The 26,704-nt window shown below is 38.7% G+C and overlaps 1 protein-coding gene across 1 annotated transcript in view; it reads right to left on the minus strand.

Annotated features, from left to right (window-relative positions):
* The window catches only part of B4GALT6 (beta-1,4-galactosyltransferase 6), a gene marked incomplete at both ends in the record, with an annotated part of 28,978 nt that extends 5,792 nt beyond the window's left edge, over positions 1-23,186 (minus strand). Inside the window, 5 exons of the mRNA XM_080611624.1 lie at positions 742-858; positions 1,385-1,509; positions 6,566-6,679; positions 7,028-7,144; positions 23,072-23,186. Of these exons, the coding sequence (XP_080467750.1) occupies positions 742-858; positions 1,385-1,509; positions 6,566-6,679; positions 7,028-7,144; positions 23,072-23,186 (588 nt within the window). The remainder of the gene's footprint in view (positions 1-741; positions 859-1,384; positions 1,510-6,565; positions 6,680-7,027; positions 7,145-23,071) is intronic.
* Positions 23,187-26,704: the final 3,518 nt, after the last annotated feature.

Raw genomic sequence — 26,704 nt, forward strand, 5'->3', positions numbered from 1 at the left:
CAATGCTGACACAGTGGGATTATCACCTCTTTTGACTGACCAGATCTGCTGTGTTTCATGCACCCCAAGGTGTGGTTTGACCTCTTGGCAGCCAGGGCACACTGCTGATTCACATTGAGCGTGCTGTTGATGAGCAGGCTTAGATCCCTTTCTGCAGCACTGCTCTTCAGCCACTCCTCTCCCAGTTTATACTTGTGCCCAGCTTTACTCCATTCTAGGTGCAGAATCCAGCATTTTGATGTGTTAAATTAATCATTGCCCAATGCTCCAACCTATCTAGATCCCTCTTCAAGGCATTCCACCCCTAGAGAGAGTCAACAGCACCTCCCAGTTTGTTATCATCAGCAAACTTGCTAATGTTGCATTCAACTGCTGCATCCAGATTGCTGATAAGTATACTGAACAGAACTGGCCCTCTAATTGAGCACTGAAGAACTCCATTAGTGACCCTTCGCTAGTCATATGTACCCCCATCTTTTTGTCCTTGAATACATACAAAGACAATAGATTCAAAGACAACGTGTTATCAGCTATGAAATATCAGCCCATATTTGAAGAAAAGCAGTATGTATCTGGCCATTGCTTAAACTGGGGAATGGAGCTGAACTTCCCTTTTTCATTCAAAGGATTAGAACAGCAGAGTAATTTTTAAATTCTGGATTCATCCAAATCTTGTTAAAAATATCAAATCCCCTTTAGCAAGGAATCTTGAAAAGTAACTTTTCAAGAAAATGCTGTTACCTGTTCAACAACATAGAAGGCAAATTCCAGCCGCTGCTTCTGCAACATAGGTATCAGATGACGGAAAAAAATTGGAAGATGCTCATGGCGATTCCGAAAAGGAATAAGGATTGCCACCTTCAAAAAATTAGATATATATTTAGCTACTGTATTAGCATTTTTAAATTTCAATATTTCAATACAGATCAAGTTTCCCATGGCATACACAGGCTTTTCAACTTTTACATTTAAATTGCCTACGTGTTTTAAACTTTCATTCCTGGTTTGAAAGCATTTTGGAATTTTGCTCAAACAGTTAAAAAAAAAAAAAAATCTGAGTAGAATATAAATAAGACTTCCCTTTTATGTTCACTTGCTTTTAATTATACTTTAAGCAACAGACACACAGGACAAGTTTGCATCCATATGGTAATATGTTTACTAACAACAGTTAATGAAGCTTTAGAAACTCTTGACAATCCGTTTCAAGTTTTCTTCAAGTTTTAGTCTCTTGAGCACAGATAGCATGATACGTATACAACATATTGTTTAAAATACACAGAAGTAGAAGACTGAGTGCTTGCCATGGTAAACTATTCTTATACACCAACAGAAAAAGAGAAAAAAAAAAAAAAATCACAAAAATAACCCAACAGCATCTCACCTTCCATCTTGGCTTACAGTCTTTTGGTTTCCAGTGTCCTCCTGGTTTAATATCTAAATCTTTCGAAAACAGTTGCTGAATTTCATCAAAACTAATTTCACTCATATTGACATCTATAAGGCCTCCTAAAGAAAAAAAAATATTAATTTGAATTAAGACATCAGATCTAACATTACATGGTATATCACAGAAAAATAGCACAAGAAATTTGTAGTTACATTACCTACAGATAAAAAATAAAAACTATTTATACTATCCTCTTAATATTCAGGTTTTACAGAATGAATTTCAGTATTTCCCAATATAAACATTCTTTCAATAAACCTTACCAGCAAAATACTCCTTTCAGAGGACATAGAACATGAAAAGTAATTGAATTCTGTATCTATTACCACTGTTAACAGTTCCACATCATCTGCACTACTGAACTAATGCTCAAATCCTGGGTGTCTTCCTACCTGCATTTCCACAAAAAATGAAAATGCACCATCACTACACTCAACAAACTTCCTCAATTTAAATTCTAAGTAATTACACGCATTGCATGTGCAGCCTTCATCCACTAATTCATCACTATCTGCATCAAACCAACTTACAGCAAGTGGCTTGGATTTGAGAATTCCAACTGATAATTAGCCCAATGGAAAAAGCATTTTCAAATGGCTACTGATGACAGTGGAATTCAGTAATATATTGAATAATGACCTCAATATGGTAGCAAAAATAATTAGGTTATTACTTATGATAAGAAAATACTTAGCTGATAGCTAAGAGTTGTTGCTCATTAGCTTATACATGTGCACAGATTTCAAAACTGGAAATGATGATTCATAGTAAACATCCTCCAAAGCAGAAGGAATCAAGAAAATTTGGGGGAAAGAGTAACACTAATTAACCAGAAACTCAAGTTGCTGTTCAGCAACTACTGAGCTAGATCATCATATAAAAAACTTGCAACAGTTATCTGACACACCATAAAATATTCTACTTATTTTTATCTAAAAATTTAAGTTTTTCAGGAAGGGTCGGAATTTTAAAGTCAGGGAAGGAAATTATTCCACTTTTCTCTCCTGTGCCTGCACTCAAAAGATCCTATTTGTGTCCAAAGGTTGCTTCATGTAACAACAAATTGACCAGCTCTCTAAATCTTTTGGAATGATTGACATATTTGGAGTATATTAGGAATAACTATTGTTTTCAGAAGGCAGAAATACTGAAAAAGCTATTTTAGTTTGGGATCTGATTAAATGTAGAAAGTAACTATAAAAAAAAAAAGGAAAATTATAAAAAAAAAAGGATCAAGAACAGCACAATAAGGAGAATATCTTCTAAAAACAGATTTGAACACTCAACAGTCATTTATTTACTTTGGAAGAAAAAGGAGACTTGGCAGTTGATGAAAAAAGATTATAAATATATACCAGAACAAGCTAATCCTACAGAGCAGATAAATAAATAAGCAAGCTTGGATTAGCATTATGGTTGTATTTGAAACTGTTCAATAACCTGAAAAAGAAATGTTAGAAAAAGTAGAAATAAAGGCAATCAACAAAGAACAAGCTTATAGAGTATAAACATGTACAAATTAAATTTCAAAAAGTAAACAGATCACCAAATCAATTTCAACTACCAAGAGACAGAAAAGCAACAAGAGCCTTTCAGTTTATAGAATCTAATAGGAAAATAAAGATGAATGAAGGTCAATTACTACACCAGAAAAGGAAGCAAATAACACGTGATGCAAAAAACTCAGGTGCCTTAGTCTCCCAAGAAAAGTTTACACGCGATCAGACGCTTACAGAGTTTAAATTAAAAAAACCAACCAACCAACCAAAAAAAACCCCAACAAAACAGGAGGACAGGTAAAACAGTATTTTTATAAGGCAGGTTCTTCTAACTTTATGGGACATGATGAAATTCCCTCTAGACTGTTTAAAAATTACCTGTAGTCAAATTAAAAATTGGTACTATCAAAAGTACACAGGAGATGGGTGAATAGAAACCAGCAGTATTTCTCTGTCACTGGCAGGGAAAGAAGGCATCTCAGTAAATATCTGAGCTTAGTATTCACTACTCGCTTCATTATCTAGCATGCTGCAGTAAAGCGTATTTATGCAATCCACAAAAAAGGAAAGCTGAGAAAGCAGAAGGATTTTGAAGAACAGAATCAGAAAACCAAATAATTTCCACAAATCAGATACATGCTGAAATCCAAAATGAAATTGTTAAAAAAATATAGATTTTTACTGAAGGAGAAATGAAGCATACACACACAAACCAGGAAATACCTGGCCATGCTGCAGTATGCAGAAAGATATTTTGACAGTTTATAATGGATTGCCTATTAATATGAGACAATAAACTGTAATGCAATTGCACAAAATGGCAAATCTCATTCTGGAATACATTAATTGCTGTTACATGAAAAACAGAGAAGGTAATTACTAGCTTGTTTGGTAACCAGGGTTTTAGCCAGTTATGATGCTCCAAAAGGAAATCCAATTAGAGAAAGTCTACAATACAAAAATTAAGAATGACAAGAGCTTTAGAGACTATGTAGTCTAGAAAGGCTGAAATTACTGGTTTATCTACAAAGGAAGAGGCTGGCAAAAACATTAGTTCTTTTCAAGACAGAATAATTTGGTACATAGATGGCAACCAACTTTTTTCCAAGCATCAAGAAGGGCAACTTACTTGCAGTAGGGGAAAAGAGAAAAAAGTAAATGCAGGTTGAGTATTGGGAAAAGCTTAACTATTCAGTGAACAGAATAGTAGAATATACTACTTCTGGAGACAGCAGAACTTCCTCCACTGATGACTTATTATTTTTGAAATACAAAATAGATTTTTCTAATATCTATTTAAAATGGTTTAAGGATATTCAACCTCAGTGTACTGAAGTGATCAAAGTAAAATAGCTGGATATTACATTTATTATAGCTCATTAAGAGCCAGTTGCTGGACAAACCATGAAGTGACTGTGTAAAAATTCTTAACAGGATGATTTTAATTCATATAACTGAAAAACTAATCTGCTTTCCATTTGCCTCTGTAGTCAGTATTAAAATCATGCTGATTAAAGCTGCTTTGTATTGCTTCTCTCTTGAAGTAGGGGTGTCTTGTTTATGAACTAGCACAGCAGTACTCAACCAGTAAGTTATAAACTGAAATACTGAGTCACTAACAAAATCACTAGCACTAGCTGGTCCTATTTTAAGAGTGCTTATATTTGGGACAAAACACAGTTTTACCATACTCCTTTCATGATACAAATTCATCAAGTTGACATAAAGAAGGGTAGTTGACTTCTATAATAACTTTAAGCTATTAAGCACGTCAAAATATACATAATTCGAAAAGCTTTCTTCCCTTGCTATCTCAAAATAACATACAACATTACATTGCATTAAATAACCTTCAGAGAAGCTTTATTTAGATTATAATTAAACACACAGATGATGATTAAAAAAGTATACATGAAAACCAAAGGGTGAGACATACATTTCTTTGCAGAACATTAACTAGTGAATTATTGTCTATTAAAATTACAATTTTTCTATTAAATTAAGCAGGAGAGAATAAGTACGTTAAAAAAAAAAAAAAAAAAAAAAAAAAGAAGAAAGAGAAGAGAGAGAGCAGCAATATGGAGATCTACAAATTCTGGTAGAATTACATATAGCCAAAGTGGTTGATAGCAAGGGTGACAGAATAGAATGTATCCTTGTTCTGGCAATTCTAAACTGCATCAATGATTTAAGATAATATGTGATAAGTGGGCTGACCCACTAAGATACCTTAGTGTGCTGTAAGTAGGTCTGACCTACTAATATACCTTGGTACTTGCCTCATCACTCCTGGAGAGCAGATTAATACACACGTGAAAAACTTAGCAGAAGCCAACACAGTTTTGAACTAACTAATCTGAAAGAATTCAGCCCTTGAAAGTTTCATTAAAAATACTGATTTATATTAATTTCTTAATCATCATAACCATAATTCTTGTTTCTCTGGTTATCCAGAGGAGACATTTTTCAAACTTCTTATATGTTACCCAAAGTAGCTAAAATATTTACTATTGGAATAATTTAGTTTTATTTTTTTACATAAAGAATATTATAGGAAAAAAAAGAATATTATAGGAAAGAACAACCACATGATTTTGAACGTGGGTTTTTTTTTGGTTTGTTTTTTTTTTTTTTTAAGATAAAAAAAAAAAGCCCATGCCAACAGCATTTCAGCCATATTATTAAATCCAGTTTAGGACAATGACTCGCATAAAGGAACTCTTCCCATCTCAATTTGTGTTACTGTTTTAACTGTGCAATACCTGCTTATAAGGCCTTCTACATACACTGGGATAATACCGCTACTACTACAACTCTAATATTACAGGTTTTATAAAAACTCAGGAAACCAAAACAGCAGTGGTGCCAAAGTATTCAGTCTCTTATTTCTGCATGATACCCTGATGCAACTAAATACTGTCAAACAAAACAGCTAGAAGTTTAGATTCTAGGCTTAAACACAAATAAAATTAGGGTTCCTTAAACAAGTTCCATTTAATAGCTTAGGATCTTAAGCATCTGAGTTCAAAAGCTTAATTTTAAAATTTCCTGAGGATCACACCTTTCCACTTGCTATGTAAGTACTACTTATTCATTATGACAAAGCTTGAGCACCTTCTTACCTCTATCACTTCTCACTTCACTGCACCATCTTGTTCAGTTTTCCATGTATTGATTCCACATACTGATTAGCTGATGAAGTTTTGAGAACTAGTTTCTGATTCATGAATCACTCTATTAGGACTACCATTTCCAGTACAGAAATTTTTAATTATTCCTCAAAATATGCAACTCTGAATGGGTACTTGCAATAAAGTTAGACAATTTCTACATATTAATTAAGCAATTTAATAATGAATTTGTAGCAGTAAAATAATTTGTAAATAAAATTTAAAACATACTAGGATATTAGCAAAGAGGCCAAAAGCTTTAGTAATGCAATGGTTACATGCAAAATTCTGCTAAGCATTGTTGTCCATTCTCAGATACATTTTATTCATTCTTTTCTGCTATATATATTAACTCCCCATATTGATATTTTATAGAAAAATAATTGTACTTTGTTTTAGTACAATCCAATTAACTGGATAAACATTAAGGTGAGTTTAAAACTTACTCATGTAAGGCAGCTTCTCTGGACAAGCCTGGTAAGGAGAGTAAGTGAAGTTTTCTGGAAGATACATTGTTGTTTGAGCAACACAGTCACTAGAATTGTTTCCTTCAGGATAATCTTAAAAAGAGGAATTGATTTTTGTAAGAAACTATGTTATCCACTGAATTTGTAACATATCATCATGAAGGTAAGAACATTCCTAGCAGCATGATTAAAGAAAAAGAACTAAACAAAAAATTACTGCACTAACCGTACAACAATTAAACCAAGATATCTTTGTTACAACTATGACAAATATTTCCTACTAAAGTGAATTGCTAAATAGTAACTATTTGGCCTTCACATCTATTACAGAAAGGTAGGACTTGGGTCTAGCTTTTCATAGTGAAGACATGCCACAAAGGTCTGGCTTTTTTTTTCCCCTGCATAAATCTCCTTTAAAAATTAAAGAAGAAATATTCTTACCTGTGCCATTCAGTGTAGTATTTTTGTTAGTGTACAATCTGATCATGTGTCCTATTGTTTTTACATTTTCTCTCAACATTATACCACGAGCTTGCACCATAAAGAGATATGTGTTTGCTGATAAAACAAAAAGCAAATTTTGAATTTAAATTAAGACAAGGTATTTTACATTAACATCCATTTATAATGTGTTCAATATTTGTTACTATGTCTGAATCCATGGCTAACGAACATCAATCCTTCAAGATGAAGATCCACAAAAAGTTAAACCTGACAGCACAAAAAAATAACCACAGGTCTATATAAAACCCCCAAATTATAAAACTTTAATACATACCTTATATGACACTTTAATTTTTTTTAACTTACAAAAAGCAACTGACAGTGCCAAGAAACAATTAAGAAATCTTTATTGGTAATGTAGATACATCCCTCATATATGCATCTACATATACATCATAGAAATATAAGACAAAAAATGTCTAGACAATAAAAAAGAGTCCCATAAAATAATCCCCCTGTTTACTCATTAGTTAATACAACTTTCAGTGAAAACTGCTATTCATTCACTCCTAACAGCTGTTTCATTATACAGCTGCTACAAATCGCTGCCAATCTTAAAGTATGTTTGATAATTATATGTGAAATATTTATTGTAGGCATCAAAGGTGAGTAAATCAACAATCTGAGTAATTAAGTGACTCACTAACAATAATAGCATGAAATACTCCTCTGTCTCAGTCTTGCACTCAAATCCCCAAACCTGATCTCAAGACAATTCTTTGTTCTAAACAGAAGAGAGTAATTTGAAAAAGAAGCTGCGTTTATGTCCAAATAAGCAAATGTCTATCCAGGACCAAGAGAGCTCAAAAAGTAAAGGGAAGGACAAACATCATTTACAGAACAGTTTTTATTCTAGGTAGCAAAGAGGATCAAAGGGATCATCTGTCACTTCACCTATGTTAAGCACTCACTTGCCTGGCAGATACTTAGGTCACTGTAACTAGTAACCATCCTAACCTAAGAAATGCTCTGAGACTTTGGAGGAAAGAACTAAACATGCCAAAAAAACCCAACAGATTAATGTCTAAAACTCGCCTAAAGAGATTAAAGAGAGTTAGAAAATTATCTCAAGAACTCCACTTCATCAGATGACCCAGCACTAGTGTCATGACACAAATAACTCCAGATCAGTTGGTATCTTCTTACAGCACAACACAAAGAGACTAGAGCTAGAGAGAAATGTTTATAAAGGACTAGGTCATTACCAGAGGAAAATGTAGTGACTAATTCTACCACATTAGCAAACAATACTACTGACACCCACAGAGACACAATCATCAACATAACCTTCTAAGGAATATTATTTGCAAATGCTACAATTTTTTGCTTGTTTTTTTAGAAAATGAATGGAGACACCCTCCTAGCTTTCAAAGAAATCCTCATTAAAACAAGCAAGATTACCAGCTAAAAGACAAGCTCGGAACATGTCAGCTGCTATGCATGGTGTGTAATTCTCAAACTCCAGGCCAGCATGACCACCTGTTTTGGTTAACAAGAATTTACATGTGTGTAAAAGTTACTCAGCTACTAGGATCCTGAAGTTGTCCCAACACCCCATGGCCACGAAAACAGAAATAAAACAGAAAACTTATAAACTTGGCCTGATGACAAAGGTAGGAAATTCAACAAGAATGACTTTTACCAGGATACAAGACTAGACACAAGACAACACATTCAGATTCCCTTAAAGAAAACTTGCACAAAAACTTCTTGAAACTTTAACCCAATTCACTGTAAAGTAGCACATCAGGGCTCCAATTATTTTCTTACATTTGTAGTTTTCCATTCAAATTCTGGGGTTTTTTTAGGGTGTCTGTATTAAGTACTTCAGGGCATATGTACAATTCTTGAGTTCATATATGAAGTTACCTACACAAGAAACCTTCTCCTTTAGGAATCAACATTAAAGCAATTTGATCTGTATCTTCAAGAAACATTATTTACCTTCAAACAAATGCTTTCAAAATTCAAGACTTCCCTAAAAGTAAAACCAGGTGAACTTTTGCCTTTCAAATAGGAAAAAATTTTCCTAATTAACAAAGAATGACTTTCTGCAAACTTCAAAAACTGGCATCCTCCCTTCTCTTTTACCCACATATTACTCTTTTCTTTAGCTGTTTTCTTCAAAATCGCCATATTCCAGCACTAAAATAATGTTCATTTTTAATATAAATCAGTTAGTAAATACTGATTTCAAGTTAACTCTGGAATATTATGTGCTATATCTCCTTTTTAATGTGATAGCAAACCCCAAAGTCACCTGAGCTTTTCAGACTGCAGATCAGCAGGTTTCTACAAACATAACCTTAATTCACATATATCAAGTGTGGTGTGTTGACCCGGCTAGCAGGCAAGCCCCAACCCAGTTGCTTGCTCACTCCCCTGCAATGGAATGGGGGAAAGGCAATCAGAAGGAAAAAAGTGACGAAACGCAAAAACAAACAACCCAACCAAACTCACCACCAGGAAATAGATGTCCTGCCAGTCCCTAGGCAACAGCTACTTTGGGAGAAAACAACCCATCAGTTTTATTGCTGAGCAAGACATTACATGGTATGAAATACCTCTCTGGTCACCACAGGTCAGCTGTGCCAGCTGTGTGCCCTCTCAATCTCTTGCCCATTGTCCCCTCCCAACCACTTGTCGCTGTGGGGGACAGACTGAGAAACAGAAAAGCCTTCATGCTGTGCAAGCACTGTGCAGCAACAGCTAAAACATTATGTTTATCAACACTATTTTGGTCAAAAATCCAAAGCATGTGTCTCCAGAGACCCATGCCTAGACCTCTTTTTGATAGCCCATAAATAATTTCATTAATGGTCCTTGTTCTTTTTCATCCTCAACAGTACAAGCCCCTATCTTCAAACTGGATTGATGATACTTGATACCACTTTTCTTAATGAGAAAGATCACTGCTTTTTCTTCTACCTACATGTTCATCAGCCTTGGGAATTTATTTCTTTTGCTACTAAATCACATTGATTGCAAACAATTCAGCAATTAGACAGATGTCACTTACTACACACACAGTTACAGAAATTACTGTACAGCCAGAAGCATACGCTCTAGCATTGCTCCTGAAATGGCTGAGACAAAAGATTTGCTCTAGAAGCCACCGCAAGGAGTATTAGAAAAAAATCTGCTCAAACATGCTACCATTGAAGTCTTAGGAACCTGATACAGTACAGAACTAAGAACTTCAATCAAAGCCACAAAAAAGTCAGGAGTGCTATATAAGCGTTCTAAGTTACTATGAAAAACCTTACCATAGTCCAGATAATGCACACATAAAACTTGATAAAATAGATTTTCTGCAAAAGTATCTGCATCTCCTCTTTGCTGAAGGACAACTTTCTGACATAGGAGAAAAATTAGAACACACAAGAGCTTTGTGAGAGACAAAGCTAGAGAAGACATTTCTCTCAAAAGGAAACATTACGAAAAGACAGAATTAAAAAAAAAAAAAAAAAAAAAAAGCAACAAAACAAACAAACACACACCAGGCAAATTCTGCTGCCACTTCGGCCAAAGTATTCAAGAGCTGCTCTTGCTAACAGGAAGATCTAACCTTGCCATGTTTTCATCAAGCCATTCTTGTCTACCCCAACCCAATGCCTCCTCTTCCTGGTTGATCTTCTCAACTCACTATACAGCTCTACCCAAATACGTAAACACAATAAAACATCTTCCTTTCTGTGCACTCTTTGCCCCAGCTACGTGGGTCTCCAACACAATCATAGTTAAAGGAGTACACACCTGATCAGTTTATTCTACTGTCATACAACAGCTGCTTAGGTACTAGCAGATGCTTGAATAGCCTATTAATTACTTTTTAAGCTAAAAGCATCAGGGAAAAATCAAAGATATTAATTTAGTCCTAGAAATAAATCTCATCTACTGGCACAGGTCTGTTGGCAAAAACCTGAGAAAAATAACATAGCTCACATCATACCACCCAGCAGTGACAGCAACAAAGCATTCAAGGTAATCCACATTGGCCAGACACATAACAAAAATACATCTTTTCTGTTAGCGTGGTGAGGGAAGAAAACTGACAGCAGAATACCAAGGGTTGGAGTTTGATGACTTCCACTGCAATCCTCTTTTCAGCTGTCATCATTGGCCATCTTCCCGAGCCTGGCACAAGTTTTCACACATCTTACTTATGCTGTCATGAATATGACATGCTGAGGTGCCCCTCAAGTGCCTGTATACTAATGCACTCAGTATGGGGAATAACCATGACGATTTGGAGATCTGTATGCAGTTCCAGGGCTACAATCTGATTGGGATAAGAGGCATAGTGGGATGGCTCCCATGACTGGAGCATTGCAGTAGAGGGATACAGGCTGGTTAGGCAGTATAGGAAGGGAAAACCAGGAGGGGGAGTCACTCTTTATGGAGCTCTGTCTGTGGATGGAAGAGAAGCCAAATGGGAATTTATGAGTTAGGATTAAAGGTGACACTATAGTGGGTGTCTGCTATAGTCCACCTGACCAGGAAAAACAAGTAGAGCATGCCCTCTACAGATACGAAAACAGCCAAGTTCTCATTGGGCACTTCAACCATGCCAATCTCAGCTGGAGGGACAACGAAGACACATAAAAGCAGACCAGGAGTTTCCTGGAGTGCATTGATGATAACTTCCTGACACAAGTGATAAAGGAGCCAATGAGGGAGGTGCTTCGCCGGACCTCCTACTCATCAAGGAGGGGCTCATTGGCGACGAGGAGATCAAAGACAGCCTTGGCTGCTGTGAGCTTGAGATGGTGGTGTTCAGGAACCTGGGGGCAGGAAGGAAGAGGAAAAACAGCTCCAGAACCCTGGACTTCAAGAAAGCAGGCTCTGGTCTTTTCAAAGATCTGTTCAGAAGAGTCGCACAGGATAAGGCCCTCAAAGGAAGAGGGAAGCAAGAAAGCTGGATAATATTCAAGGATTACCTCCTTCCAGCTAAAGAGAGCACTATCCCAATGAATATAAGGCCAGTGATTAGTAGTACACCCAAGTGGTCAATACTAGGTCCAGTCCTGTTTAACATCTTCATTAGTGATCTGAATGGTGGGGCAAAGTGTAGCCTCAAAGTTCATTTACAAGATAAAACTGGCATAAGTAACTGATATGCCACAGAATCTTGAACAGGCTGGAGAAATGGGCTGAAAGGAGCCTCATGAAGTTCAACAAGGAGGAGTGCAAAGTCCTGCACCTGGGGAAGAACCATGCCATGCACCAGTACATGTTGGAAAACAGCTTGTCAGAACAGGCCTTGGAGGTCCTGGTGGACACCAAGTTGAACATGAGCCAGCAATATGCCACTGCTGCAAAGAAGGCAGACTGCATCCTGGGTTGCATCAGGAACAATGTTGCCAGCAGGTTGAGGTGATCCTTCCCAGTCCTCACTCAGGACTGGTAAAGCTGCATCTGGAGTACTGTGCTCAGTTCTGGGCTCCACAGTGTAACAAAGATATGGACATACAAAGGGCCAGGAAGAAGACAAAGAGATTGGAGCATCTCTCCTATGAAGAAAGGCTCAGAGACCTGGAACTGTTCCACCTGAAGAAAGTTCAAGGGGATCATATTAATGTATATAAAGGGTGGGTGTATATGTATATAATGTATATGAAGAGAGGGTGCAAAGACAACGGAGGCAGGCTCTTCTCGGGGGTAGCAGTGACAGGATCAGAGACAAAAGGCACAAACTAAAACACAAGAGGTTTCACCTGAACATCAGAAAACACTTCTTAATTGTGAGGGTGACAGAGCACTGGCACAGGTTGCTCATGGAGGCTGTAGAATCTCCATCCTCAGAGATACTCAAAAGCTGTTTGGAAATAGTCCTGAGCAACTGGCTCCAGTTGTCTCTGCTTGAGCAGGGGATCTATGCCAGGGGAGGTTAGATCTCCAGAGGGCCTATCCAATCTCAACTATTTTGTGATTTTCTTCCACTATCATCTCTCTGCATTTGTACCAACCATCACTCCTGTCAAAGTACAAGGCAATGCATAAACCAGAAAGGCAAAATTCCACATTTAACCAAAGAAAACACCTAACAATGTAACCACCTAGGACTAGTTTTATTCATGTTACATGGTCCATGGTAAGAGAGAAACAGCACTATTGATTCAAGAAACGTACTATGCAGACTGTTGCATAGTTTACAAGGTAAGCAAATGGAAAGCACAGTGCAGGATCTAAAACAGCACACCCATATAGGACACCTTGGAATATATACCATACTCAATGATACACCTTTAGTGTGAACACAACCTCATACCTAATACAGATCAAATTTTCACTAGCAATTGATCCAGATTCTTTATCAGCAATCATGGATACACGGCCACACGTCAGTCATCAAAAGTCTTGGGTTTAGTGCATTATTTAAAACTCATTCTGAGAAAGCATATTAGGGCATTAAAGGGATCATCCTGTATTTCCAAAGAGATGTTAAAAAAGTCAGATGGATCACTTTTTTGTCTCCAGTTTTATAGCTCACTAGTTAATAACATTTTTATGTGTTAGAATGAAAACAAGACCATTGAGGGGAAGGGAATGCATTAATTCTTACAATATAAAAAATATATGGTAAAATGGCTCAACGTTTTACATCATTCCTATTATTTAAATATTCACCCAAGGACTATTTATACCTGTTTTAAAGAAAAAGGTCTCATTCATAGACCACTGTCAGTTAGAGAATCAAGCTCCTTCCAAGCTGTACACCAAAAAGTAAGGCAGTTCTCACAATACATTAGTTTATCATCCTTTAGCTTCACACAAAAAGCAGAAAACTCATTTTTATACAGAAGCTCAGTAATTTACCATGCTGTACACATACACCAAAGCAAAGCCAAAACAATGTGCCATGCTCTTAAAAGCAATCAGCGTAGTACAGTATACAACAGAACAACTGAAGGTAAAACCAGATCAATGATTGCAAACTATGATTTCTTAAATGACGAAAAAGAAAAGATGAACAGATTTAGAGATCATAAATTTAATTCTAAAATAAGTTTTTATCAAGAAAAAAAAAAGGAAAAAAACCACACACAGAGGAAAGCCTTACCTCAAGAAAGCATTCAAATCAATTAGCAAAAAGAGTTAGCACCCTCTATACTGAATAAGTGAGAAGATTATCATCAGAACAGCTGTAGCAACATTAAACATTATACACTGATCTTCCAGGAAGGCAGAGAGAGGAAGGTAGAGGACAGGGAGGAAAGAAAGAGGAGTAAAAAAAAAAAAAAAAAATAAGAAATATTGAAAGCTCAGATAAGCAATACCGATCAGAGAATCCAAGGTCCCTGCAAAATTCAAATGCAACAAACACAGCTATACAGAAAATAGGTCCTGCCAAGTGATCATTGTCCCTGAAGTTATTCATCTGCAAGTCATCACCTTTTTTCACAGGACTTCTGAAAAGCACATTCAACACATTGCATAAAAATTGACATGGATTTGAATGGGTTAACAGAAAGTTCTCCGCTAGTAGTTGTAAATGGGGAATCATCTCATGGGTACATTTCTAGAACAAGTCCCATAAGGATCTCTTCTCATCTCAAGGTTATATTATACTATTCTTAGCAATCCTAAAGTTATAAATACACTACTGGCAGAGCTGATGCATGGCAAATTAACACAAAAGAGTTAAATATTAAATTCTACAACTAATCTAAATATACAGTATGCAGAGTTTAGCTGAAGATTGCTTCTAAAACATCACAGTCACAATTCTAGGAGTTAGGAATATTTTCCATAAATACAGGATAGGAACTTTAGTCTGTAAAACAGATTCATTAAACAATTTTGCAGTGAAGAACGATACTCAAAGTAATGTAAGACTGCTATAAACTGGCTCGTATTCACAAACTGAAATTTACAGTGAACATAGATAAATCCTATAGCAAGTGTTCAACTTCCATAGGATTTTATTTATTTTACACATTTGGTGTTAATCAGAAGTTGGTTTTAAAACATATGCAACAACCAGAAAAAAAAAGGCAAAAAACAGTATGCCTTGAAACATTTTTTACTTCATTTGTTGTTGAAATATTTAATATCAATTTTGCACTAATATCAATTTAATAATAAATTCAAACTTCTTTCATAGGGATAGTGAGACTGCATGTGTACACCTCCTTGTAAGGAAAATACATTAGAGAGATAGAGATCAATCACCTCAATACTAAAAATACCAAAAAAATACCAGTGTTTCTGGAGGCTAACAGGGTTCATTCATATGGTGCAGACAGATGAATCTGTATTAGCTACAAAACAGAGGCTTCAATGTTGGTTTTAGTCATGGTTTGGTTTGATTGGGTTGGGTTTTTTTCAATACTCCAGCCAATCTCTATATACTCACTGACACAAAGGATGTGCCGAATGGATGAGTCCTCTGACTGCAAGTTTGAGGAACTGAATAAAACACAGTTCACTATTTATTTTATATGTATTTTATATATATTATATATGGTAAATGAGAAAATCTCATTGATCAAGTCTCCATTTATGGGTGAAGAAGAGAAAAACTTAAATTTTTTTCAGCGATATATTTATGCATGATAAAAGATACAGTGTTCTAATACATTTGGTATTATTCTATCCTCCAATCTCAGGCTATTAATTGATCATACTGCAAGTCAGAAATAACTCGGTAGTTAATTCTGAAACAGTATCCTACAGAAATTTAAAACTCAGCATTTTCCAAACAATAAAACTTATTTATTTGGTTTGGTTTTTTCCTCCACTCAATACAGATTGAATCAGGAAAGCAAATATTTTTCCTTGAATTTCTACTATTTTAACAAATTTTCAACTTTAAAATACATAACTAAATTTCACTAAGACATTTGTTCAATGAAGACTGTTCTAAGGCGGGTCAATTTTGAACATCAACTATCAAATGGTTTAATAGTGACATTTTAAGCCTAAGCTTTGCCAGTTCTTCCAGAATTTTGTTTTAATGAGTTGAGTTCCTGGCAAAAATTGAAAACTGTAGTATCTATAAATTAAATATTCCAAGTACCACCATAAATTCAATTTAAAAAACAAATACAAGCACAAAGTGAAGACAACTGCAATTTTAAGAAAGTGAAATAACCACTGGGGATACCTAGGGGAAAAAAAAAAAAAAAGACAAACCAGCTTTTGTACCTGCAAGTCCAGACATCAATCTCTGCACTGTATTTGTAAGAATCCAGCACCGGATCCCTCACAACGCACAATCATTGCATGCTGCTCCCATGAAATCAATGCATAATTTGAATACAAAAGATTACCCAAAACAGACTAACAGCTGTAGAAAAGCAAGCAGAGATAGTCATTTGTAGAAACAGTCTTATTAACGAGAAGCCAGTAAATAAGCCAACTTTCACCAATGACAAATGTGGAACTTTGACCATGTCAGTAAAGCACCATAGTTCAAATAAATTTTTCCAGGACATACAGTTTTTCCTCCTCTAAGGATGAGAAGAACACATTCAAACAACTAGCTGGCTCAAGTGAAAACTGATTTCACATGAGGTCTCATACCTTATCCTTAGCTGCACACCCTAAGTTCCTGTATTATTTTCCCCTTTTTGACTAAAAGCAACACTGCAAAATGAGTACTTCAAGAAATCTTATGCAGGCAAGTTCCCTGACTAAACTAAGTATACCTAAGGGCTTTAGGAAAACTATCAGATAAAGATGCAAAACAACTGATTCAGAAAGAAATATGCATGTTTAGTCAAAGCTTATCTGTTAGTAAAAGTGGAAGACAGTCATGAATGACTGAACTGCAATAATTTATTCAGCATCAAGTGCTAGGAATGACTGTGCTGGACCAACATCATGGAAAAATCTTTGCACCTCCCAGAATAAGGCAGAAAACTTACCTATGAAAATGCCTGAATTCATAATGAGCTCAAGCCGTCACTCAAACTTCTGATCACTGGAAATCAGTGATCAAGCAGAAGAATGTATAAGCCTCATAACTCCTCTTTGCACAAGAAAAATAAAGGGAAGACCCCACGCATAGAAAGGTGACTAAAACTTTTTTGTTACAGGGTTTGGTTGCAATTTGTAGAACTGAAGTGAAAAACTGAAATGTGACAAGAAAAAGACCACTGCAGCTAGATGAAATTACTCTTGCCTCCAAATGAACCCTTTAAGAACAGGTGAACTTTAATAAAGGAATATAGCTGAAAACAGCTCCCAGAAAACAACCAGGAGTTTGTAGTACAGATATTTCCCTATACAAATTATGAAACAGGTAGACAAGTTTCATTCAATCAAGAAACTTGTAAGAGGCTCATGAGAATAATTCCCTAGAAAGGAGTAAAAAGCAGCAACAGCAGCAAAAAAACCCCATGAACATCTACTACATCCTGCAAAAACCATCAGCCTGTTATCAGCCGATATTTCCACACAGCATCAAAGGAAGAGAGCAACAAACAGTTTCTGTTGTTTAAAACAGGCTAGCTGTATTATTTCAATTTCAGTACAGCCCTTGAGCAGCACTAAACCTATTCCATTGAAGACACAGGCTCTATCACAAAACCGTCAGACAAAGTATTACCATCTCTGTATTACTGTGGCAAACACATGTATACTATCCTGTATTAGCAACAGCATAATCAGCAGACTGATAGAAGCAACTATTCCCTCTAAACAGCAACTTGTGAAACCTTATTTGCGATACTGCGTCCAGTTTGGGGATCCCAATAAGAGACAGACATTAACATACCAGAGGAAAGTTTCCAAGATGGAGCATATGATGTACAAGTAGAAATAGAAAGAAATGGGTACGTACAGTCTTAAGTAGAAATGGCTAAGGAGAGGATGATTATTTTTTTTTGTCTTCAGCTATATAGTAGAAGTGTAGAGAAATTAAATTGAACACTTGAAGGTACACAGAGAAAAGACATACGTCTTAGCAATGTACACAAGGTGCAAGATGGGAAATCTCAATTACATATTACAATTTTCTCACAGTTGTCAAACAGTGGAACAGGTTTCCCAGGGAGACTGCAGAGCCTCCATCCCTGGAGTTATTCAAAACTCAACTGGACATGGCCCTCAGCAATTAGATCTGGTAGGATCTGCTTTCAGCAGGAGGTTGGATGAGATGACTCGCAGAGGTCCCTGCCAATCTAAATCATTCTCTGATCAAACAGCAAGTCTTTAGAAATACTTCAACTGCCACAGATGCCAGAAACAAAGAATATTAGCACAAAGGCTGTGCCCATATCCACAGGCTCAGCACCTCGAAACCTGGCAACCATTTATCTTGCTAATAGCACATTCAGCTCTTTCTTCCATTTCTGCACAAGTTCAAAAACGAGTATTAAGAATTATTTCCCAAAAATAGAATACGAAATAGACAGATATCAAATTGTGAGCTAAAACCAATGGAAGTGTTTCTAAGTTCCACCACCTAGCCTGCACATCTGCCCTTTGGTTAGAATTGCCAGAGAAGTAGTAAAAAGTTTTAATAAGTAGAAGACAAGAATAGAGAAAACAGAGTTTATTTTTCCTTCTCAATGTTATTCCACCATTCAGGATTTCTAGCTACTGATGTCAAAGACAAGCTGCATCTTCCCTAATTGCTGTTCTGTAACTAGTTCTTATAAAACTACAAAGGTCATCATGTCCAAGCTAGCCAAGTTAGACTGCAATTGACTACATTATTGAGAGCTCTAAGGTACTACACCCAATCTGGTAAAAGTTCTCTACTGCAGTCATCCAGAAAGGAATAACCCAGAGATAAGTAAGAGATCATTTTCTGAGATCAGTTATGTTGTCCAATGTGATTCCAGCTATGATGCTGATAGAAAATGGGAAAAGGAAAGAAAAAAAATTATCTAGCAATACTCATATTGGCTTGGCAGTGAAATAAGATCAGTAAATGCTCTTTCTTGGTCATCCTTCCCTTGCTACTTTGTCTTATTGTCCTCATCACTGGCTCCTTTCTGTGATGTAAACTTGAACCTAAATAGGTTCTGAATAGCTGTCACCACCAGACATAGACTATTTAAGTCCCATTTATCAGAACTGTTATCTACATCAATGAAAAAGAATGTATTGGTGTCAAAGACTCCTGCTTTCAGTTAGCTTCTTCAGTCTGTAACTGCAGCACACATGGATATTTGTAACTTCCAGTGAAGTTTCAGAATCACAGGCCACCTTCACTGACTAATTCAAAACCAGCAACTTCAGTTTGTACCTTTTCATTTCAGGTTCCAGGAAAGAAGAACCAGGTGAAGTACCATCAGAAAATTGGTCTTTCTGGAGAAGCAGCACCTGTTGCCTGCTTCCATCAAATGCTTGATATTATCACATATAAGTATCATTTAAACAAGATTTTGAAATTTGAGATACCTAAAATGTTCTATGCAATTTTACCTTGCCATCCTATCCTGTCGGTTTTGCTTCAAAACATCCACTCAACTAAACAGGAAAAACGAAAATCAGGAAAATATTTCTTCTCTAATCAGCCCTCAGAAATCAGCCTGCTTTTGTGTTTAGCCTCCTCTGACTATCAAAAGGCCACTGGGGTGCTGAAGGAGGGTCACAGCCTTCCCTACCTGATCCCACCTTCTGTTCTTAAAGAAGAGGGGAAAGGCTGCACATGAACAACCCCAACATAGTATATGAGTTATTCTGAACCATATAAACATTTGTATATTATGTGGAATATTATATGTCTTAGTCTCAAAGAACAAGTTGTCTGAAAACCTGAAATTTAAATGCTTTTCCTCTCCTCATATTCTGAAATACATGGGATAACAGGTTTCTGTTTCCCAAAGAAGTAACATTCTGTGAGGCCTCTACAAAAAAAAAAAAAAAAAAAAGTTATATACAATTAATTATTATGCAAATAAAAACATTTCAAATAGATATAATTAAATACCTTCAAATAAGTATTTTTTCCCCCTCTAAACAAACTGTCAGTATTTCAAATTGACCCCAACTGCATTTGTCACAAAATCTGCAATTTCGCTTGAAAAAAAAAAAAAAAAAAGAAAGTGGTAACTTATTTTCTAATTTGCATGAAGGACAGAGGGAATGTATGTGATAATGACCTCTTTGAGAATTCTTCCAGTGCTAAGACATTACTTGTGCAGACATCTCCCCCCTTTGATAATTCACGACCTGCTTGTTAGGAGGGAATCCTGCTCTATTAACCCATAAGAATTCAAATTTTCACTCAGCTTTGACCACTCAGGAAGCCATTCTCCTACATAACCCACTTATTTTTTCCCCCTCCCACTGTCCGGTACACTGCTGCTTTATCAAATATTTGGGAGCCCACGGTCTCCCTCTCTTTTCAGTTCCTCTGACCACTATGAAGAGAAACCAGCCAGGGAGCAGCTCCAGTTCCCTACAGTACAACTAGAATTTTCCTCCTCTCTGCCACTGTGCCTTACAAATTCTTGACGAAGTGTTCTGATGAGCCAAAATACCTTCACAAAAACACCTATACACATAAATTGACAGACCCCACCCATTTATGATAACTGCAGAATATGTTACATTGAAAGCTGCTAACAGGTAAGGTGGCTGAACTTTCATAAGCAATCTTAAGCCCTCCTCTCCACACACACACACAAAATCACCTTTGACTTAGGTACACCTATTTCATCACATTCAGTGGAGAGGAGCAAGCGCACTGAAATAGTCTATTCTATTCTACCACAATATGCAAACAGCATGAGCATACAGCATAGGATCATTAGACAAATCATCTGCCTATAAATTTGGGGGCTGGGGTGTTATTGGGTTTTTTGATAGTCTAACATTCTTACAAACTACATTTTTCCAAAAATACTGCAAGGATGCCTGTTAGTTTTAAGATAATATCTGACCTTCTTTTCACCATTCTACACAGTAACAGTAACATTTACAGTAACAAATTCTTGGAAAATCAGCATCACATCTGGAAGCCGACAGTTTAAGATTAACAGTGTAAAAACTTTCCTACTGCTCCTTCCTTTCCCATTTTCTATATTTTCCCCCTCAGTAAGACCAGAACAGCACTGTCGCATTTCAAACTGCATCCAAGAAGTGCCACAAAGAATAACTCCAGTATTGTAGGGTTTTGGTTTAAGACAGACGAGTTCACAACACAACTGCATACAAAGTTAGGGCAGCACCTCATTGACTGATCACTGGAAAGAGCTGTAATCTCACAAACTCATAACTGTAACTACTGAAGATTTTTGTATTGCTAAACCACTGCCTGAGAGAGCTAACTGCAGTGTATACATCTGAAATAGCAAGAGAGACCAATTTGGGTATGATTTTTTTCCTTATGGTTGATCAGACCTAACTAACCTCCTGCAGGAATACTTTTGGTGCATATTGTTGATTTAAGTTCACTCCTGGTACAATGAAAACTGAATAGACATGTAAACCCCAATACCTGAGCAGCAAGAGAGAAGCCTCATCACTAGAGGCTCCAATTCTAAACACGGTACTGCATAAGCATTGCTTAGTAAGAGGACATACTTCCAAGATACACATTGAAGAATAAACATTTATATAATTAGGTAAAACTTCAACTGCATACATTATGTGAGATGATAATAGTTTCACTTACTTATAAAGATGTGAAAGCTGTACTTCACTTTCTATATCATACACCAACTGCTTGTAATTAAAGTCCACTCCGATATTGCACTATTGTCCCACAGAACTAAAATGTCCAAATGGACTCTAGCAGCATCATTCTCTCACTTGCAAGACAATTACATCCGTTTCAGCAGGAAAACACTGAACTCCAGTTCAAGAACTCCAAACCATAATACATTCCCTAATATTCTTTTTGTATTTATTTGAACTGTAAGAACAATTGACGGGTATGTCAATATTGCATGAAGTGCTGTAAGCATGGGAAAAGTAACTGCATGCTGATAGAGTTTACAAGCTAAACAGAAAATTGTGAACAATAGGAAGCCAAACAGCAGAAAGATACCAGTCAACAGGAAACAATTCATGCAGATTCAGTGGTGAAATCAACATGGACATTTTGTAGTAATGACTGTAGAGAAGAGTTTTAAGCACTGGGGACAAAGACCAAGATGGATTTACAGGTGTTTGGGTAGCACCCTATAAGCAAGGGAAGTGCAGGAAAAAGTGTCAGTGTTTTCTGGAAAAAAAGGAAAACATTGTTTAGCTGGGAGATACCCACCACACTGAAACACCACAGGGCACCATACTTGATACCACTTGCCTTAGCTCAGGGGTAAGGCTAACCAGGTCTGGAATGATCATGCAGCGAGAAAAAGCCTGATGATGGTCTCTCAGAAACAACACAAGAGCAAACCAAGGAAAAGTGCACTTTTTCTTTTGTCCAACCCAGACTTGCAGAGTTACTTTACTTGTTTCCCCTCTGAAATGGTTCTTTCAGAAGTGGAAGTTAACAAAACTGTAAAACCTGTGAAGAGAGATACCACTGACAGAAATGAATAACAAATATTCAAACTGGTTCTTAATTTCTGTTCACACATGCTTTATTATTAACGCGGTTACTAATGACTTTAAAGATTAATTCATTCAAGTAACTCCAGCACGCAGCTTCGCAGCTCATTCCTGGTTCCTACCATTAATTTATAACACGACGAAACGGCGAGGTGCTTTCTTGCCCCACTTTTCCATCCTGGTAAGCCAGTAACATCATTCACCCACCTCGCGATAGCAACTGAATCTTCTAGAGCATTTGAAATCCACAGAACAAAGATGCGGAACTTACACACGCGTTACCGCCGCCGCGACGGCCCTCGCCAGCCCGCCCTGACCCTCCCTCGGCAGCGGAGGGCTCGCGTTTCCACACCCGAGACGTCCCTCGTCTACCCGCCGCGGTGCCCGCCGTGACAGGCCGGGGTAAGCGGCCGGGGAGGGCGAGTGTCCACAGCCGAAGCCGCCACGCAGCGCCCGTCGCCCCCCGGGTCTTGGAGCCCACCCCGCCCTCACATCCCCCCGAGGGGGCGGCTCCCGACTCACCGATCCCGGGGGCCACATAGATGAAGTAGAGGCAGGAAGAGGAAAAGGAGAAGAAGAAGATGAAGGCGAGCATGGAGCGATTGGAGACCCGCAGCACCTTCCGGAAAAGTGGCATCCTCTCTCCGAGCCGGCGGCCGGCCGCTCCGCTCAATCCCGGAGAGCCGCGGCGGCGCTTCCCAGAGGGAGGCGGCCCGCTCCTCCCATGAATCGGGCAGCAAGAAGGCGGCGAGGGGACTCTGCTCGGCCCCTTCTTCCCTCCCTCAAATCCTGCCTCCTCCCCGGGAGCAGAGGGAAGCGGCGGCAGCACTTTGTGGCTGGCCCGGCTGGCCGCCTCACAGCCGGTCGGCCGGAGGGGCCCTGCTTTCCTGTGCGCTGCGCCTCTGGGCGGACTGAGCCCGCCGCCGCGGCTCGCAGGTGACGGCTGGAGCGGGGAGGGGCCCTAGCGCTGCCGCGGGGCTCGCGGAATGTTCCCGCCGCTGCCCATGCCGCCGTTCGCCCGCTCTCCCGCCTGGTGCCCCCTCACAAGCGGCGGCGGCGGTAGCGGCGGCAGCATCCCCGCTGCTCGCGGGCAGTCACCTCGGGGCCCGGCCCAGCCCAGCCCCGCCGCTCCCGCCTCTCCTCCCGCACCGGCGGGAAGCGCGCGCTGCAGCCGCGCGGCACGGGCCCGGCCCCGCCCCGCCGGGACCAGGCTACTGCGGCGGTTGGAGCGTGCGCGAGCCCCAGCGCAACGGCAGCAGCGGCACTGCAGGACTGCGGCGGGCGCGCGCCCCGCCGGAGGAGACTTGAGGCGGGGGAGAGCCGACGGTTGTGCCGCCGCTATACTGCGGCGGCGGCGGCGGCGCGCGCGCGCGGCCCTGTGCTCCGGACCAATGGGAGGACAGGGAGAAGCGAGCCCGGTGTCCCAATTGGCTGGTGCGGGGAGTGGCGGGGGCGCGCCCGGCGTCGTCTGCCGGCGTGGTTGGGGTCTCCGCGGCCGTCATGTGGGGGTGCAGCGGGAAGAGCCGTTGTGGGGAGCCGCGGCGGGGGAGGCCGCTCCTCGTCAGGTCCGGCTCTGCGGGCGCTCCCGTCAAGTGGGGCATTCCTCTTCCGCGCCCCTCCACCTCGGCAGGGATTGGCCGGGTCCCGCAGAAGGGAGCACCGCCGTGCCCCTCAGGAACAAGGCCCGCTTCCCAGCGGCGGTGCTGTGCCCCCGCTTTCTGCCTCTGCACTGTCGGTACTGCCTCTCCGCCAAGTGCAGTTGCAAGCGGACGTCTTCGCACTTCAGCTGCTGTTAGTGCAGAAGGGTTGAAGCGGGAGTCAGGGCTAGCAAACCCACCAGTTCTCCACAGAGCAGATCAGAAATCATTTCCTGAACATCTGGCTACACTTGTGCTGAGTTCATATGTGATAATTTACACACTCCATTAGCAGTGTGCTCTCACACCCCCTGCGTGGCAAAGAGTGTTTTTCAAAAGTCGGTAACGTAAGTGCCACATCAAGTTGCTCTTTATCTTTCTTGCTTCAGCAGCTAACCTTGGCCACCGCAAGTTGCTAGGTGATAGGGTCAAGCCACTAATCTCTCCGCTCCTCTGCAGAATGCTGTCACCGATGGGAAGATGTGTGCCGAGGGGTTAGCGGCAGGCCAGGATGTGCCTGAGGGCACCTGAGATGGCAGCAGGATCTGATTGCATAAGAATCCAGGTCTCTATTGTTAATGTGTGTTTAGTTTATACGGACATAAGGTAAAAAGAATGAGGATACAGAATTGCTCCCCCTCCCCTTTCTCCAAATACAATTTTGTCTCAGCCACTATACTTGCACAAGTGCTTTCTATGCAAGAAGCATTACTGATAACTTCATTTTTTTTTCAGTAGCAACTGAGACAAATTATTTTGTTCTGCCAGCACAGCTCATGGTCAAGTAGAGTTTATCCTTTAGGTTCAGGGAATGACCTTATCACTTCTTTCCCTTCAATGACAGGCTAACAAACACTCTGCAGGATTACGTATCAGTATTTTTGCAGCATAACTGTAGAAAGCCTAAGTCAACTGACATGTAAACATCAGAGCTAGAAATACAAAAATATTGGTTAATCAAGTGAAGTACTGATGCAACTAAGTGATAGTAACAACAAAACCACATGTTTACTAAAAAAACCTTAAACAGTCAAAAAGAGGTTACTCTAGCCTCCAGTCATGCTAGATGTTGAACAGGAACATTTCTATGTACAACAGGATACAGTACACAGTAACAATCTGTAGCCACATCACATTATTTCCTGATTGTTCACTTTGATGCAGAGCATAGACATAAGAATTTGCCAATAAGGGTTTCCATACGAGAGAGAGAAATTCTGCTCCTTCAGCTCTGAAGCAGAGATTTGAGAGTAATATTTTGATGGATGTTATTGCAGTGGATATCAGAGAGATGGATGGACTGAGTGATGCCTTTTGTCTCTAAATTGTTTTTGAATTGCCAGTAGTGGCTATGTAACTTGATGTATGTCATTTGTTTTATTGAGCAGAGTGTAAAGCGGGCTATAAAAGTACAACATTGAACTACTATATGCATATACGGCTTAAATTTGAAGCTTCAGCTGACTGTACTACAAAGGGTCCCTATGGACATGAACTTGGGTTTATGAAGCAAAAATGTACTGTATCTTTATGTCATGTTCCTACCTCACATTAAGGTAGAATTTATTTTACATGTGATGCAGTGTTATTACTGCTTTATTTTTATGTATTAAAGCTATAGATTTACTGTAGTAACTAATAGCTGAGTAACAATTGACACATGCTTCTCTGATATTCCACTTTTATTAGTGGTTTTCTTATTGTACTAAAATAATTGTTTCTATGCTCTAAAAATAGAGAAGGACAGTAGAAGATCAATACAATGACAACCAGCAGAATCTTGTCTGAACTGAGAGTAAGATCCATGGTACATGAAGTCTTAAGACTGGCCATAACTTCTGTGTGAAGGAACATTAAGTGGTGCCATACACATCACTGTCTCTTCATAACTAAAAGCAAGTTCCATGTCTTCAGCTCAAACAGTATTAATTTTGTTTTAATTCCTTACACTGTTAGGTACACTTGTAAGACTTTAAGTGCTACTGTAATGAGTGTGAGAAAACCTGTGGAATAATATCTTAACCTTAATATGTGAGGCATTTGTGGAAGAATATCAAAATGGAATTTCAGAAGATAGATGTGTCATGTTTAATTGATTCTCCAGCAGCAGGACGCTGCAGGAGCAGCAGCATGACTCACACACACCGTTGTGACAGGTGACTAGGCCCCAGTATCTGCTCTGAAGAGAATGATTGAAATATCCTCCATCTTCTTTAAATATCACTTTCTTCAGTAAAAAGATTACTGCACAATATGTAGATCACTCTTCTGATAATATTGCAATTTACTCATAATTGTAAGAAAAGGAAATTCCATCGAGTATACATTGCACTTTGCTGTATTTCATCCTGCAATGGATTTTATGCAGAAAATTCATAAAAAATTGTAGCTTACTGTGGAAGAAGATGGTAGTTCAAAAAACTCTCCCTCCTCATTCCTGTTTTCAGTCTAACCATCCAAAAGTATGGTTTTTATGGATCAGCAGACACGAAATCCAGTAAGATCTTACCAGAGCAAC

This window comes from Psittacula echo, assembly GCF_963264785.1.
Source record: "Psittacula echo genome assembly, chromosome: 2".
NCBI lineage: Eukaryota > Metazoa > Chordata > Aves > Psittaciformes > Psittacidae > Psittacula > Psittacula echo.